At 38.6% G+C, this 17,090-nt stretch overlaps 1 protein-coding gene across 1 annotated transcript; it reads left to right on the top strand.

Moving 5' to 3' along the window:
- Positions 1-694: 694 nt before the first annotated feature.
- On the top strand, positions 695-12,717 carry PTP4A2 (protein tyrosine phosphatase 4A2). Its single transcript, XM_034648304.1, has 5 exons — positions 695-1,388; positions 3,988-4,080; positions 9,000-9,130; positions 11,487-11,561; positions 12,390-12,717. The coding sequence occupies exons 1-5, from the start codon at positions 1,293-1,295 to the stop codon at positions 12,496-12,498; spliced, it is 504 nt and encodes a 167-aa protein (XP_034504195.1). The 5' UTR covers positions 695-1,292; the 3' UTR covers positions 12,499-12,717.
- Positions 12,718-17,090: the final 4,373 nt, after the last annotated feature.

Below are 17,090 nucleotides of genomic sequence, written 5' to 3'. Positions count from 1 at the left end.
AAAGAATTACATCCTCAAAATGGAATTTTGGTAACTATCCTTCATCCATTTACAGATGTATCTTGTTTTATTTTAATTTTTTTTAAAAGATTTTATTTACTACACCGAGAGAGAGCACGCACAAACGGGGAGCAGCAGAGGGAGAGGGAAAAGCAGGTTCCCCACTGAGCAGGGAGCCCAGCACGGGGCACGGGGCTCGGGGCTCTATTCCTGGATCCTGGGATCATGACCTGAGCTGAAGGCAGACACTTAACTGACTGAGCCACCCAGGCGCCCCTACAGATGTATTTTATTTTAAGCAAAGTGTGTATGTGAAGGACTTAATCATCAAAGTAGAAGAATAAAATTGTTGTGAGCTTTATGGAGGGAAGGTTTCTTTAAGGATCTTTTAATGACACTTTTAAATGAATTTAAAAATAAGGTCACTTAAAAATGACTTGAGTTACAAATAATCTTATTAACACAGAAATTTTGTTGAACCCCCTTTTGAAAAAGGAAAGACCTACTTTTGAATTTCTGACTTTTAAAAACTCTTGGTATCATTTTTATCCTAGTCTTTATAGATGACAATAATTCAGAATTGGTGGAGTTTCAGGTATCTTTGGACTCATAAAGAACGTATTCTTGACTTTGAGCATCATCTTTACTGTGCTGTCAATCTCCAGTTCATTTTACTTATGCTTTTCTCCTCTAGGTTTTTCGTTGGAATATACGTTGCACATTTATGGCGATTCTGAGCGTGAGGGCAGACTTCTGCCAGGCTCAGCACAGCGTTTTCGCTGACAAGTGAGCTTGGGGGTTCTATGTGCCATAATTAACATTGCCTTGAAGACTCTGGACACCGAGACTGGCCTCAGAAATAGTTGGCTTTTTTTTTTTTTTTATTGCAAGCATATTTCTTTTAATGACTCCAGTAAAATTAAGCATCAAGTAAACAAAAGTGGAAAGCAACCTACACTTTTAACTTGTCTCACTAGTGCCTAAATGTAGTAAAGGCTACTTAAGTTTTGGATGTAGTTGGATTTTTTTGGAGTCCGAAGGTATCCATCTGCAGACATTGAGGCCCAAGTTGAATTTGGATTCAAGTGGATTCTAAATACTTCTGCTTACCTTGAAGAGAGAAGCTTCTTAAAGAATAAACAAGTTGAATAGAGAAAACACTGATCGATATTAGGCATTTTAGTGGTCTTTTTAATGTTTTCTGCTGTGAAACATTTCAAGATTTATTGATTTTTTTTTTCATTTTCCCCATCACACCCACACACGCACGCTCACACTTTTTATTTGCCATAATGAACCGTCCAGCCCCTGTGGAGATCTCCTATGAGAACATGCGTTTTCTGATAACCCACAACCCTACCAATGCTACCCTCAACAAGTTCACAGAGGTAAGATTGTACTATGGTCTGCTTTTTGGATTGATTTATAGGTAAAATTATAAATGAACATCATTATGAAGAAATCTCTTAAGGCCATTTATTTCTGTGTTTGGAATATGGATGGTCATCCTACCAATCTTTGTTTGAATTGGGTTGAATTAGTTACAACAGATTTTTAAGAGAACATTTATGGAATTTGGGGAGACTTTAGAGATTATCTAGTAGTTTTTTTCTTTCTACATAGTTAGCAGTTTATTATATTTTAATAATAAAAATAATTAACTTTTATTGAACACTTAGTATGTATCTAGCATTACAAAAAGCAGTTTTATGCATTATATCATTTACTACTCAAAATAGCCCTATGAGGTATAGGTACTGTTATTATCTCCCACCTACAGATGAGGAAACTGCAGTTTCGGGGCATTTTGGTAATTTATAATTTGCTTAAAGGTACACAGCATGTGGTAGAACAGTCTCTGATTTAAAAAAATCCATGTCTTCCTCAAATATTCTAGCCACTTTTGATAAAAACCTACCCCAGAACTACTTAGCAATAGTAACCATCGTATACGAGGGTCAGAACCTTACAGGGAGGAAGAGTATTATAGGTAACATTTTTATGTCCGATCCTTCATTTTCTCTGCTATATTTATAGAATAGACTTAGCCGAATGAACTCCTAGGGATTCTAAATCCACCCCTCTCATTTTCAGATGACAAAACTTGAGTTCAGAAGAGGTTTTGGGGGCGTNATTTTTATAATAAATATTTGTGTCCTGGGGCACCTGGGTGGCACAGCGGTTAAGCGTCTGCCTTCGGCTCAGGGCATGATCCCGGCGTTATGGGATCGAGCCCCACATCAGGCTCTTCCGCTATGAGCCTGCTTCTTCCTCTCCCATTCCCCCTGGCTTGTGTTCCCTCTCTCGCTGGCTGTCTCTATCTCTGTCGAATAAATAAATACAATCTTTAAAAAAAAAAAAAAGAGAAGAGGTTTTGACTTGCTTAAGGACACAAATATTTATTTATTTATTTGTTTGTTTATTTATTTAAATGATTTTATTTATTTATTCGACAGAGATAGAGACAGCCAGCGAGAGAGGGAACACAAGCAGGGGGAATGGGAGAGGAAGAAGCAGGCTCATAGCGGAAGAGCCTGATGTGGGGCTCGATCCCATAACGCCGGGATCATGCCCTGAGCCGAAGGCAGACGCTTAACCGCTGTGCCACCCAGGTGCCCCAGGACACAAATATTTATTATAAAAATTTCTACTATAGCCTTTCAGTGAATGGCTACTAGTTCATTTTAATAGGATTTTATCTGTATTTTGAAATGTTTTAAAATTACTGACTCCATGTAGTACTAATATGTTTCCTGAGTGTGTTTTAGAAGAAGGCCTTTCTGTGAAAAATAAAGTCCTTTAGCAGTTAAAATAAGTTTACTCTTTAGATAACCAAATGGTGGATGGACACTTCTTGTAGGATATCACTGTTCCTGCTCATTTATACTTCTAATTCCCAGAGCTTCTTAACTTTGTGTACACAGTGTACAAGTTGATTCCGGGCCTGTGTGCCCTTAGGTTGTTCAGTCACCTTTAAGCCTGGTTGAATTATGTGATACTATTTTTAGCCTGTGGATTCCTTGGCCATAGACTCCAAAAGTGGCAGAGGCCACTGTCCTGCAACTATAAAAAGATGTTGGTGGCCCATTGAAGATAGGTGGTCACTGGATAAGGCATTACTATAGGAAAATTTTTAAGGAGCAAGGCTTCTGGCTATAATGGTGTTTGTTGGCTTTGTAATATGATACCACTTTTTAATCCTAATTTCAAAATTACTTCTCTTTCTTTCATTTTATTTTATTTTTTAAAGATTTTATTTTTAAGTAACCTCTACACCCACTGTGGGGCTTGAACTTACAACCTCAAGATCAAGAGTCACATGCTCTACTGCCTGAGACAGCCAGGCGCCCTACTTTTGTTTCTTTAAATTAAAAAAGCAATAAGTACTTACTGTGTAAAAATCAGAAGATACACATAAAAGACAATTTGAAAATACTTAATTCTTAATGCCTGGCTTCTCGATGTTTTTCTCTGCATATATACATATATTTATTTATATACATATAGATAGGATCACACTATATTTTAAAAAATCTTCCCCAACCTGTTTAGTATTAATTTTATAGCTGTCATAGTATTCTGTATGAATGTGCTATATTCTAACTGTTCCCCTACTTTTGGACCATTCATGTTTCCATCTTTTTACCATTCCAAACAGCCTATGCTGAACACACTGGTACCTAAATCTTTGGGTGTGTCTTTAATTACTTTGTTAGTATAAATTCTCAGAAGTAGAATTTCTAGGTCAAAGTATATATGTGCTTTTATATTTTTGTGATGTGTTACCATATTGTCCTTTATAAAGGTGATTGTTTTGATGCTTCCACTAAGAGCCTGAGTGTCCATTCTATATGTTTCCACAATGAGAATGATTTTTATCTTTGTCTAAGAACGATGTCTCATTGCTTCAATTTATAATAGTACATTTAAAAAGTTTTGGTTGCAGATTCTTAAAGTATGTTCCCTTATATTTGTTGTTCTTTAAAGGAACTTAAGAAGTATGGAGTGACAACTTTGGTTCGAGTTTGTGATGCTACATATGATAAAGCTCCAGTTGAGAAAGAAGGAATCCACGTTCTAGTGAGTGTGTGGTGTTTTAATTTTTCACTACAAACAACTAGTACTTTTTAAACTTAACTATTTTTTTTTTAAGATTTTATTTATTTATTTGACAGACAGCCAGCGAGAGAGGGAACACAAGTAGGGGGAATGGGAGAGGAAGAAGCAGGCTCCCAGCAGAGGAGCCTGATGTGGGGCTCAATCCCACAACACCGGGATCATGCCCTGAGCCGAAGGCAGACGCTTAACGACTGAGCCACCCAGGCGCCCCTAAACTTAACTATTTTTAAAACTGGGTACTCAGTAGTATGCTTTTTAAGCTTATAGGAGATGAAGTGTTGATAACAGTCTTTAAAAACTTTTGGGTTGGCAGTTTTGTTCATTTGTTCCCTTAAAGTCCATATATACAGAGTATTTTCAACAAATGAAAAGCAAAATTGAGTGTACACTTATTTTTTAAAAAAATTTATTTGACAGAGAGCTCAAGTAGAGAGAGCCATAGGCAGAGGGAGAGGGAGAAGCAGGCTCTCTGCTGAGCAGGGAGCCTGATGCTCAGCAGGAAGCCCAACGCGGGGCTCGATCCAGGATGCTGGGATCATGACCTGAGCCAAAGGCAGCTTCTTAACCGACTGAGCTACCCAGGTGCCCCTGAGTATACACTTATTTCAAGAAAATGGAAATTTGCATTTTGTTTTCTCTAGGAAATTATTGCAGTATTTAGCTTTTGTATCTAGGCTACTGGTTTGAATCTAACTGAAAGTAATTTCCATCAGAAATTCTTAAGTCACATGGAAATAGAATTGACCCTTGAATGTGGGGTTAGGGACACCAACTCCCACATAGTCAGAAATCCACATATAACTTTTGACTTCCCAAAAACTTAACTACTAATAGCCTACTGTTGACCAGAAGCCTTACCAATAGCATAAACAGGCCATTAACACATATTTTGTATGTTGTCTATATTCTTACAATATAGTTAGCTAGAGAAAAGAAAATTTTATTACAAGAAAATAAGAGAAAATACATTTATAGTACTGTACTGTGTTTATTGGAAAAAAATCTGTGTGTATGTAAGTGGACCCACACAGTTCAAACCTGTGTTTTTTGAGGGTCAGCTGTATTCTGTCTCACTTCGCAAGTACTAATTAGTTACTGTTTTGTGGATAACCTATAGGGGACAGAAATGCTGGAGAAGAGGTTAAGAAGAGAGAGGGAGAAGGCATCTTGGTTCAGAGTAATCAGCATAGTTCTGACACTTTGTGGTAGGTTTCTAAGAAGGTTTTCTGTGATTAGGTTTCTTCTATTTTCAGTTTAAACATACAAAATGATTGGAATTATTTTAAGTTCCTCCTTGGCCCCTACCATTTCATTTATTGGAAACAGGAGCCTCAGATTAGGTAAACTTTTGTACCTTCTTGCCTAAATAGTTGTCGAAACTGAAGGAACACATAATGAAATGACCTTGTAGTTTTAGGTGTCTTAGAGTTCTTTGATTTAATCGTGGGAGGACAGTGTTGTAGGAAGAGAACTGGAGAGTTTTTAAGTAGTTGGTTAAAAGAAAGTAATAAAGAAGATACTGGTACAAGGTTATGTGCCTATTTTTAATTGAGAGGTAGTTCTGTAGTCTTTATGCATTGGTCAGTAGTTGGGAAGGCAATTCATGGAAAGAAGATAAATGTCCTGCTGGTAAAGCAATTGTCTCATATCTCATCCATAAAGTTTCCTCACCTCCATTTTGTTGAAAACACAAAAATTAAATAGCCAAGCATTATGTTTTTTGAAAATGTATTTTATTAGAATGGCATGGTAATAATTTGCTTGCATTCCCATTTCTAAAGGACTTTAAGATGCCCTGGCTGGAAATCACTGGGGATCATATAAACATGTATAAAATATAACCCTGTGTTTAAAAATACAAAAACAAAATTTTAACTTCTGAAACTATGCTGACTTCGAGTTCTTTTTCCTGTATTGTGAATATAGTGGGCAGATGAAAAATCAGTTTGTTTTGACAGATGGCATGGGTGAGAAAATGAACTGTGGATTGACTGTAGTTTGAATTAGTAATGTTGGTAAACACCTTTATGAAATAGACATGAACTAAAGAACTTGAACTAGTTTGTTGGAGATAATGGTAGGTCTGGAATTTATTTTGTGCCTTTAAATCTACACTTTTGTTTTAAATAGCTGTGATTAGATAAAATTAAAGGTCTAACAAACTTTTAAACAAGAAGGACATTTAGAATTAAGCTTGGAATTTCCTTTTTTCCAGAGATTTTAAGTGGATTGTTAATTTAATTTTGCTAGGTGAGGATTTGGAATACTTTATAGATTTTATTTATTTATTTATTTTAGAGAAAGAGAGTGTGAGTGGGGGGAGGGGCAAAGGGAGAAAGGAGAGAGAGAATCTCAGGCCGACTCTGTGCTGAGTGGGAAACCTGATGAGGGGCTTGATCGCATGACCCTGGGATCATGACCTGAGCCGAAACCAAGAGTCAGATGCTCAACCGACTGAGCCACCCAGGCGCTCCTGGAATACTTTATAAGAGGATAGCCCCAAAATCAGGCCTTTCAAATCTTTTGACTAATGTTCTTGCAAATCAGAGGCTTATTGGAAAAGACTAATAATGGTGGTTTCAGTTATGTGAGACAGTTTGAAGTTCAGACAGTTCTGAGTAATTATTTTAATGATTTTTTTGATAGAAACTGCTTTATATGAGGAAGTGAAGCATGTTTCATATTATTGTTACTTAACTGGGTGTATTTTAGGGAATATTAGAGGAAGTAAGCTCTCAACTAAGGTACTTGCTTACTGGTTTTACTGCTATTTGCAGTTAAACTTAGTGACATTTATAATGATAACACTGACAGCCCTTTAATTATGGGGTGTAGCTGACAAATCAAACATTATGTGTTGTCACGGCTAATGGGCTACATAAAGTGTTCTAGTGGTACCCATAATGAGTGCAGAATCAATTTAGTGCTTTGTCACTTTTTTCTTTCTCTAACATCTTAAAGTGTCCTTATCCAATCTCTTTAGAGTAATCTTCTGTTTTAAAAAATTTCCACCGTTTTTACATTTCTGTCCTTGAAGCTAGATGGGAGAGAGGGAATGTAAAATGTGAATTTCCTTCCCTTCTTTCTTTAAAGCTGATTTATGTTGGTTTCTTAGGCCTTTTGCTAGATAGAAAGGAAGATAAACCCTGCCTATACGCACATGGGGTTGGTCTTAATTAAAAAACAACCCAAGGGGTGCCTGGCTGGCTCAGTCAGTAGAGCTTGCAACTCTTGATCTTGGAGTCTTGAGTTTCAGCCCTACCTTGGGGGTAGAGATTACTTAAAAACACACACATACATAAATTGATGTATATAAAAAGGGAAAGGGATACTTGAGAAAAAGGTCTCCATTTGCTCAGGACTCTATCATGTGGCACTGTGCTTTTTAAATGGGATATGTATAAGTTAGGCAGAGCTTTAAAAATATTTACTACTTGGCTATTTATTTTTTTAATTTTTTTTTAAAGAACTTTTCTCTTTTATTTATTTATTTTTTTGAGATTTTATTTATTTATTTGACAGAGAGCCAGCGAGAGAGGGAACACAAGCAGGGGGAGTGGGAGAGGAAGAAGCAGGCTCCCAGCAGAGGAGCCTGATGTGGGGCTCGATCCCAGAACGCCGGGATCATGCCTTGAGCCAAAGGCAGATGCTTAACGACTGTGCCACCCAGACGCCCCTTGGCTATATATTTTTAAAGATTTTATTTATTTATTAGAGAGAGAGAATATGTGCACAAGTGGGGGAAGGAACAGAGGGAGAGGGAAAAGTAGACTCCTCGCCAAGCAGGAGGCCAGACACACGGGGCTTGATCCCAGGACCCTGGAATCATGATCCAAGCGGAAGGCAGATGCTTAACTGACTGAGCCACCCAGGTCCTCCCGCCCCTTGCTTTTAAAATATATAACCACAAAGATGATAGTATATTTCTGTTAGGATATGCTAACTACTGGAGATTTCTTACGAACGAGGCTTTCTCTAAAGAAAAGACATCATAACTTAGAACTGTTTGGGGGATAACCCTCAAAATATTTGTAGAGATCAATAAGATACTAGTTGGTATATTTCTTTGCAGAGTGGACTTTTAAATTATATTGACAGGTGTATTCTCTCTTACTTTGCCTAGGCCTTAATTATAGTTTTTTCTATTATGTCTAATTATTACTTTATTCAGATAAAATATTGGAAGAGCACTTATTTCTTATCACTCTGATAAAGAGATTTCTATAAGATAAAATTAGGTATAGTGCTGACAACATAGAAGGCTAAATCACTTGGCACACATGAATTTTGATCTTAGAAAAAGCTTTTCAGCAGTGATCAGAATTGTGTTATTAAGAATAGGTATATATTGGGGCGCCTGGGTGGCTCAGTTGGTGAAGCATCTGCCTTCGGCTCAGGTCATGATCTCTCAGGGTTCTGGGATTGAGCCCCTGTTGGGCGCCCTGCTCAGCAGGGAGTATGCTTCTCCCTTTCCCTCTGCCCCACCCCCTGCTTGTGTGCTCGCTCGCTCTCAAATAAATAAATAAAATCTTAAAAAAAAAAAAAAGAATAGGTATTTAGGGGCACCTGGATGGCTCAGTTGGTTAAGTGTCCCAGCTCTTGATTTTGGCTCAGATCATGATCTCAGCATTGTGAGATCAAGCCCTGCATTGGGCTCCATACTAGGTGAGGAACCTGCTTAAGATTGTCTCTCTCTCTCTCCCCCTCTCTCTCTGCACCCACCCCTCCCCCCCAAAAAAGAAAGAAAGAATAGGTATATAAAGTACAATTAGTTACGGTATATCCACCCTGTGTTCTGTGCAGCTATTCTGCATTAGATACTATCCTGCAGAAAATAATAATTTAATGTAAATTTAATGTAAAAGATCTTTTCTTTCCAGGATTGGCCGTTTGATGACGGAGCACCACCCCCTAATCAGATAGTAGACGATTGGCTAAACCTGTTAAAAACCAAATTTCGTGAAGAGCCAGGTTGCTGTGTTGCAGTGCATTGTGTTGCAGGATTGGGAAGGTAAGCTCTTACCTTTTTGTCTGAGAATTCATTATCAGAAATTTCACTTTGGTAGAAGTTTGTATTTATTACACCAAATATTAAATTGCCTGAAGAAAAGAAATGAGAGCAGAAGCTGGTGTAATGGTTTCTGAAGACAGCTTTTTGTGTTTTGTGGGTTGTCTGATTCTGATGCCCATAATAGATTTAGTGGATGATGGCTCAGAAATTGTTTTGAGGGGCACCTGGGTGGCTCAGTCGTTAAGCGTCTGCCTTCGGCTCAGGGCGTGATCCCGGCGTTCTGGGATCGAGCCCTGCATCAGGCTCCTGCACTGGGAGCCTGCTTCTTCCTCTCCCACTCCTTTGCTTGTGTTCCGTCTCTCGCTGGCTGTCTCTCTCTCTCTGTCAAATAAATAAAATCTTTTAAAAAAAAATTGTTTTGAAACTGACTTAATGTAATTATCTTATATTTGAGCTAAAAATTGGTCTTAATTCAATATGAATTTTTTCCTCATTATTTCACATATTCAAAGGCTTAGGTCTTTGAATTGGGCAACAAAATTAAAATAATTGTAGATTCTGAAGAATCTATATGTGGTTAATTTTGGATTGAGATGAATGAGAAGTTAATAGGTACAGAGCAGATGGCTGAACTTTAAACTTCTGAAAGGAGATGTACGGAGAATGAAAATTAACTTTGATTTTAAAGCCTTTTTCCTTGAGCATTGCATGGAATGGTGTTGCAACACTCTCATCAACAGCAGATTAAATGCCAATTTACGATGTGCACTTTGACTCAACAGTAGTGCAGGCTGCTCTCGCCTCAAGGTGGTGGTGACTCAGGTTATTACCCCTGCTTAGCCCTTTTGTTTGCTCTTTTCCTTTTTTTGCAGTTTAGTGTGGTACAGTTTCTTCTTCAGGGTCAGAAGTTCCAGTCCTTATTCTGAAGGGTGAAGGTAGTGTTCTAACTTGACTCGGGCAGTTTTGTAACTAGTAGCTCTCCTAGCAGGTAATCCAAAGCTGGTGCCATGTAGTGGACATTTTAAAAAGTCATTTCCCTTGCTAGATTTTTGTTTATGTGTGTATTATTATTATTTTATTGTTAAGGAATCTACTTCTGTGACTGTCCTGAAACCCAGACTGGGTGTTAGAGTGACGAGTCCTGGAGGTAACTACGCCTCACCTGGACTTTCTGGTTATAATCACAGTCTTCTCTCTCTACCTCAGCTATAAAACCAAATTCATGAGGCCTCAATCCCTGCCTTCCTCTTCCTGGAAGATGCCAAATCCAACAGTGTTGGAGACTTTTTTCAGAAGAGAAGACAGCTTTGTCTTCCCAGAAGACAAATCCTCTACTTTGCTTTATGAAGCAGATAGCATCCCCAAACCACAGACAGGTTGAGACCTGCTCAGGCCTCAGTGTCCCTTGTTAGATGTAAAAAACAAAACAAAACGAAAAACCCATATGACTTACATAGAGAACTGTTCCTAATTACCAATTCTCTGACGCTCTCCTAGCTCACAAAAAGGATTTTGTTAAAATCTAGCACCTTTGTAGTATTTGATGAGGAAAAGATACTAAAGTGGATTTGTAATGAAATTTCTGAGATAATCAATATAGATGACACATTTGGTCTTTTTTTTTTTTTTTTTTTACTGCGATGTTGGTTAAAGACCAATGAAGAATGTTTGATGACATATAATGTGAAAATTTGAGATAATAATGTGATGTTTTAAAGAATAAAGATCTTTTTTTTTTTTTTTTTTAAGCGAGAATGCATGCCTGCAGGGGAGCGGGGAGGCGCAGAGGAATTGGGAGAGAAAACCTTAAGCAAGCTTCACGCCTGCCCAGTATAACCCCACACAGGGCTTGATCTCACAATGCTGAGATAATGATGTGAGCCGAAATCAACAGATGGACGCTTAACTGTCTGAGCCACCCAGGCGCCCCAAGAATAAAGATCTCTTAATGAAAATAGAATTTAGTGCTTTACTAAAAGTGGATGACACCATAGACAATATCATGATACAGACATTTTTACTGTATAGGGAAAACAGATATTTTAGTATAAGGGAAAAAAGGAAAGCTAAAGCTTTTCATTGTTTTGGTAATATGTAATCCTGGGTTTTAAAGAAAGTTCTTCAGTGCGCCTGGGTGGCTCAGTCTGTTAGGCATCTCCTTTCGGCTTAGGTCATGATCCCAAGAGTCCTGGGATTGAGCCCTGAATCGGGCTTCCTGCTCAGAGGGGAGTCTGCTTCTCCCTCACCTCCCCCCCCCACTCTCTCTCTCTCTCTCAAATAAATAAATAAAATCCTTAAAAAAAATTCTGTAATTCCAAAGACTGGTGGGTATTCACAAATGAATTTCTCTCTGTAGGGCACCTGTGCTGGTTGCACTTGCTTTGATTGAATGTGGAATGAAGTATGAAGACGCAGTTCAGTTTATAAGACAGTGAGTATGAAGTTTTATGTTCAGAAACACATAAAGCAAGACCATACAAGAAGAAGGAATTATGGAAAGTACCCTTTGTAGTATGGAATAATTTGTTGGCTTAAAAGATTGTTTGATTGAAGAAATCAAAAGGAGCAAGTGTAGAGAGACTCATAATAGTACTGTTGGCTCCCAAATTCAAAGATTTTTGTAATTTAAGTGGCAAATTTGGACACTGTAGAATATGTCCAGGGTATGACTTGAATAGGTAGGAACCTTTAAAATGAATAGTCTAGGTAGTAGTCTAAGTGATCTAGTGATTCTTTTAATGGGTGTCTAAAAAAACTTCGAAATGAACTATGACCAAGAGGCAAGGAAGAATCTATAGAGAGGCAGTTAATCACTTAGGACTCTTAAGTGACCTGTTCAGGCACAAAATCAGGATGGTATTGCCCAGACAGAATCTTGGCATTGGTCTGAAATAATGGGCCATGTTATTTTGTTGTCCAGAATCCTTTGGCGTCACTATCTTGTCCTCTCCCTTTCAACCTTTTCTTTAAAAAAAAAAAAAAAAAGAAAAAGACTGATAAGAGGGCATGAAATGTATGGTAGCAGCTTTAGGAAGGTGATGTATTTCAAGGAATGCCATCTGTGCCTGCTGCTTTATACACTACTTGCTCACTCACCAGCCCTTCCTCTTAAGAAGTGATATTGTATAGGAAATAATGCTCTTTTTCAGCTGTGTGGAGTTAGAAAGGCCTTAGGCCATAAATAATGCATTTCAGTGAGTCAGACAGCACTTTTTTTTTTTTTTTTACATGATCAAGTTTGTCATTCTTGTTTTTTCAGAAAAAGAAGGGGAGCGTTCAATTCCAAACAGCTGCTTTACCTGGAGAAATACCGACCTAAGATGCGATTGCGCGTCAGAGACACCAATGGGCACTGCTGCGTTCAGTAGAAAGAAGTATAAACGAAGGCTGACTTGATTGTACATTTAGAGGGAACTCTTGGTACCTGGAAATGTGAATCTGGAATCTTAACTGTGTCACCAAAGTAGTGATGGATTCAGTACTCCTCAACCACTTTCCTAATGATTGGAAAAAGGCAAACAAAAAAGAAATCCCTCTATAACATGAATAAAATGTTTAAGAAAAGAAAAAGAGAAAGAAAAAAGGGATTAATTCAGTGAAGGATGATTTTTCTCCTAATTGTTGGAGTTTGAATTTCTGCCAGGATTGAATTATATCAAAATTTTCTGTCTTTTTTAACTTTTCATAATAGGTCTCTAAGGAAAACCAGCAGAACATTAGTCTGTGCAGAACCATCTGTTTGGGGAGCACACTCTTCCATTATGCTTGGATGCTTGGCACATAGATCTCCCTGTTGTGGGGTTTCTTTCTTTTCTTTCTTAATTTCTTTCCTAATCTTCCTTCCTTCCTTCCTTCCTTCCTTCCTTCCTTCCTTCTCCTTCCTTCCTTCCTTCCTTTCTGTCTCTCTCTTTTCTTTATTCTTTCTTTAATCTCCCTAAGACTGTGCATGGGAGGCCTCTTAGAGCTCCATCAGGAAACTGAAAGCAATCTAGATTTTCAAGCCTGGAGAAATTAGAACAGAGTTCAAAACAGAAACTGCTCTTGGCAGGGTTCCTGGGTGGCTCAGGCAGCTAAGCATCTGCCATGTTCACCTCAGGTCAAGATCCCAAAGTCTTGAGATCCAGCCCCGAATAGGGCTTCCTGNTTCTTTTTTCCCCTAATACATGTTGTAGATGGAATAGGAGAAGCCCTTGTTGCTGTAGATGTGTGTGCGGTCTGGCAGCCTTAAGCCCACCTGGGCATCTTTAGAAAAAACAAAAAAAGAAACAAAAAACACCAAAAAAAAAAAAAAAAAAAAAAGCAGTGGCATATATATTATATGATCCAGGTGGTTTTTAGTCTTTACTGATAATGGGGTGTTCATGTTAGTTTCTTTTCTTGAAAACCCTATTCAACATTAGGCAAAGTAGCCAAGACCCTTTTGTTTTGGTTTTTGTTTTGGTAAATTAGTGGGGAAATGGCATTTTAAGAGTAGTCTTCTCAAAGAACTTAGCTGAGAGTCGAATTTTTCTCTTTTCCAAACAATGAAGCTAAGTGGGTATCCCAGAAACTTCTGTTTTCTGAAGGGGAGCACTCCAGGCCATCACTAAAGATGTGTCCAGGCAGAGAGTTAGCACACTTTCTACACTTCTAGAATCGTGGGTTTGTAGCATGACTCTGATTTTCTGTCTAATGATGTCAGAGAATGCTGGTAGTTTAAATTTTTATTTAGGACTTACTCGTATTATGAATTTTCAGGAATGGTGAAAGGAATAACAGCAAAGATAGGATATTTTGGACTTGAGAAATGCCTGTGATATGTATTTTCCAAACTGCCCCCTGTATGTACAGTTCCGTTTAACCACTGATTGCCTTGTTATTTTCTTACTAGGTTCTTTATGAGATTTAAAAAAAAAATTGCTGGTTCAAAACCAACAATGCCTAGTGAGTATGTGTGTCCCCAGGCCATACAGGGTAGAAGAGAGACATAAAGCAACCCAGTGAGTAGCAAAGAGACTGTTGTTGATGAAATAGTGTACTGTCATTTTCGAGGATTCTTTGCCAGGTTCATTGCGCTGATCTAGAGAAGCTGTTCTTCCACTCCTTTGCAGAAGGCAGTTGTGACCGGGCTGCATTGACAAAGCAAGTGGAAGGACACCATCCCGGGCTCTTGCACTCTACACCTAAATATTACTTAATAGTGTTCTGCTTCTAAGGATTTGAATAACAGCTTAGTAAGGTCATCTTGTCTTGCTGGAATTTGCTGTGCAGAGCCATAAACTCCCCCCCCCCCTTTTTTGGGATCAGCTAGGCCAGTAGGAATGGACTGGGACCTTGTCTCGCACTGATGATACCTCAGATGTTGGCTGGCTATGTGAACTGCCTATATCCTATGCCGGAGTTGTTTTGATTTTTAACTAAATGAATATCTGTAGATTCTCTCCTCTCCCATCCCAGAAAAAACAAAATAATGCTTTTTGAAACTTCCTAGAATTTTAAAGTGAAAAATGATGGTACTCTCCAAAATTCTTTATTTCAGAACATGACAATAAATTCCTTTAACATAGGTTCAAGATCAAAACAGCATACCCTCTAAACTCAGACTGTCTATTGACTGATCAGTACAGTAACAAACTTTTTCCCTTTGACATGCTCTGGTTTTTGTTTGTGGGGAGTGTGTGTGTGTGTACGTGTGTGTATATGTGTGTGTGCAGTGTCCAGCACTATCAGTGCCTGCCTGAGATAGGAAAATTACATTCCTGGTTCTGTATGAGGAGAAGGGTATATAAAGCGACAAGAAACATTATCCCTCATTTTGTTTTAAATTACATACTAATGTTAATTGTTCTCAGAACTGGATTTTCTTCCTCAAAATTTAAAGTTTTTTTTTCTTTTGGATTTAATGAAGTATTGCTAGCTGAAGCCAGTTTGACATGGTGAGAGAGATGTCAGACTGATGAAAGGTGTGCAGCCTGATTTAAAACCAAACCCTGAACCCTTTTAAAGAACAATAAAACTTATTTTACATGCTCTTTGTCTGTGTATCGTTCTCCACCCCAGGCTGAATTTCATTTATGTCTCCTTAGAAAACTTGGTATTCTCAAGGCCTGTTCTGTTAATTACTGCAAGGAGGTGAAATAATTAGAGGTTGGGAAGTTCAAAGATTTCATGCCACCCAGGTGTTCAATAAGGGTAAACTTAACTGGAGTCAGGATACATCTGGTACATTTTGTGGTTTAGTTCTTGGACACAACACTGTAGGAATTACGCATCTTGTCTTATTCCAAGGGATTTGTTTACACCATAGATTTTGACGAAGCATTGCAACTTTTTACTCAGGCTCTTACAGAACAGTGAGAAAGAAGGAACTTTATATATCATAGGACTGGGGGTGGGGAATTTCCCTTAGACCCTGGGTAAGCATCCATCCAACTATCCATTCAGAAAACAAGCTTATCTGCTAAGGTACTAAGAATGAGAAGAGGAGACACTTCCCACTTTGGAGGCTCTCCGTCCAGAAGAGGAGTTAGAGCCGTGGATCTTAAACGTGTGATTTACGGTTCTTTGATCCTCTTCCCTATTTTAAATTTCCCACCTCCTGTTCATGACCCACCTTAGATTCAGTGGTCCGTTGTTAAATTCACTCTTGGCTACACAGCGAATGGCCCTGCCCCAGCTCTTGCTTCATTATACTTGCCTGGCTAAACTCCATGTTTGGCGAAGTTCAAGTCTGCCACCTTATCTGCACTTGTGCACTTGTGCAACTGAACATGCTGACTCTGTCTCTGTGTTTAAAGTCGTGACCTCAAATAGGCCTTAGTGCCATCTGACAATCCTGCTACATTTATTTCATTTACTCTTCGATTCTCCCTGAAAACACTTAGATTTTAATACTTTTCCCATTCTCTCAATTTACGGCCTATTTTTCCCTCTGAATTGGAAAATAGAAACAAGGAAATTTCCACAGGCTCCCACCATCACATCTGCTTACCTACCTGCATCTCTGCTTGTATGGTCTGTCTTCCAGTCCCACAGATGGTCCATGCCCTTTGTAAGGCAAGCTCTTCCAGTTCTGTGCTAGATTCCATCCCCATTCCGAGGGTGCAGATTTAAACGTTCTGTTCCTTAACTTCCCTCTGCTAGATCATTCCCATCAGCCTACCACATACCATTATTTCTTCCATGTTAGAAAAAAATTCTGTTTGGCCCACACTCATCCCCTTTGCTCTTCATAGCAAAACTCAAAATTGAGTTCTCCAACTGCACGCTGTACTTTTGTCTTTTGAACCTACTCCAAGGAGGATTTTGATTCCACTGAAACTGCCCGTGTCAAGATCACTAGAACCTCCATGGTACTTAATCCAGTGGTCGATTCTTTATCCTTAATTTTTTTTTTGACGTGTTAACATATGACATAGTTGATCACTCCTTTTTGAAGTGCTTTCCTCATTTACTGTGTAGGAGGACTAGTACCCCCAACCCCTACCCCATGTCCATACTTGAAATTCCTGGAACCTGTAAATATGTTATATGGTAAAAGGGACTTCATGGCTGTGATTAGGGATCTTGAATTGGGGAGATTATCTCAGATTATCTGGATGGGTCTAGTTTAATTGCGTGAGTCCTTAAAAGCAGAGGATCTTTCTTGGCTGAGATCAGAAGGAGATGGGACTAAGGAAGAATGGTCTGAGGGACGCAATGTTGCTGGCTTGGAAGATCAGGAAGGGGGCCTCTAGAACCTGGAAAAATCAAGGAAACATTCTCTCCTAGTGTCTCCCAAAAAGGAACTCAGTTTACCAACACCTTGATTCTAGTCCCATGGGGGACTTCTATAGAACTGTAGGATGATACATTTGTGTTTGAAGCTACTAAGTTTGTATTAACTTGTTACAGCTGCAATAGAACACGAACAGATTTTGCTTCTAGGACGGACCTCATACTCGAGTTTTCACCTCGTTTAGCAGCCACACCTCAATCTGCT

Source organism: Ailuropoda melanoleuca, chromosome 2, assembly GCF_002007445.2.
Source record: "Ailuropoda melanoleuca isolate Jingjing chromosome 2, ASM200744v2, whole genome shotgun sequence".
NCBI classification, from domain to species: Eukaryota; Metazoa; Chordata; class Mammalia; order Carnivora; family Ursidae; genus Ailuropoda; species Ailuropoda melanoleuca.
This window is presented reverse-complemented; position numbering and strand designations above follow the sequence as displayed.

Bases quoted from the DNA above. Each gene is read 5' to 3' on its own strand.
- PTP4A2 (XM_034648304.1), top strand. From the start codon at position 1,293: ATGAACCGTCCAGCCCCTGTGGAGATCTCCTATGAGAACATGCGTTTT. The intron at 4,081-8,999 runs GTGAGTGTGTGG...TTTTCTTTCCAG, and splicing joins AAGAAGGAATCCACGTTCTA to GATTGGCCGTTTGATGACGG. The intron at 11,562-12,389 runs GTGAGTATGAAG...TTGTTTTTTCAG, and splicing joins GCAGTTCAGTTTATAAGACA to AAAAAGAAGGGGAGCGTTCA.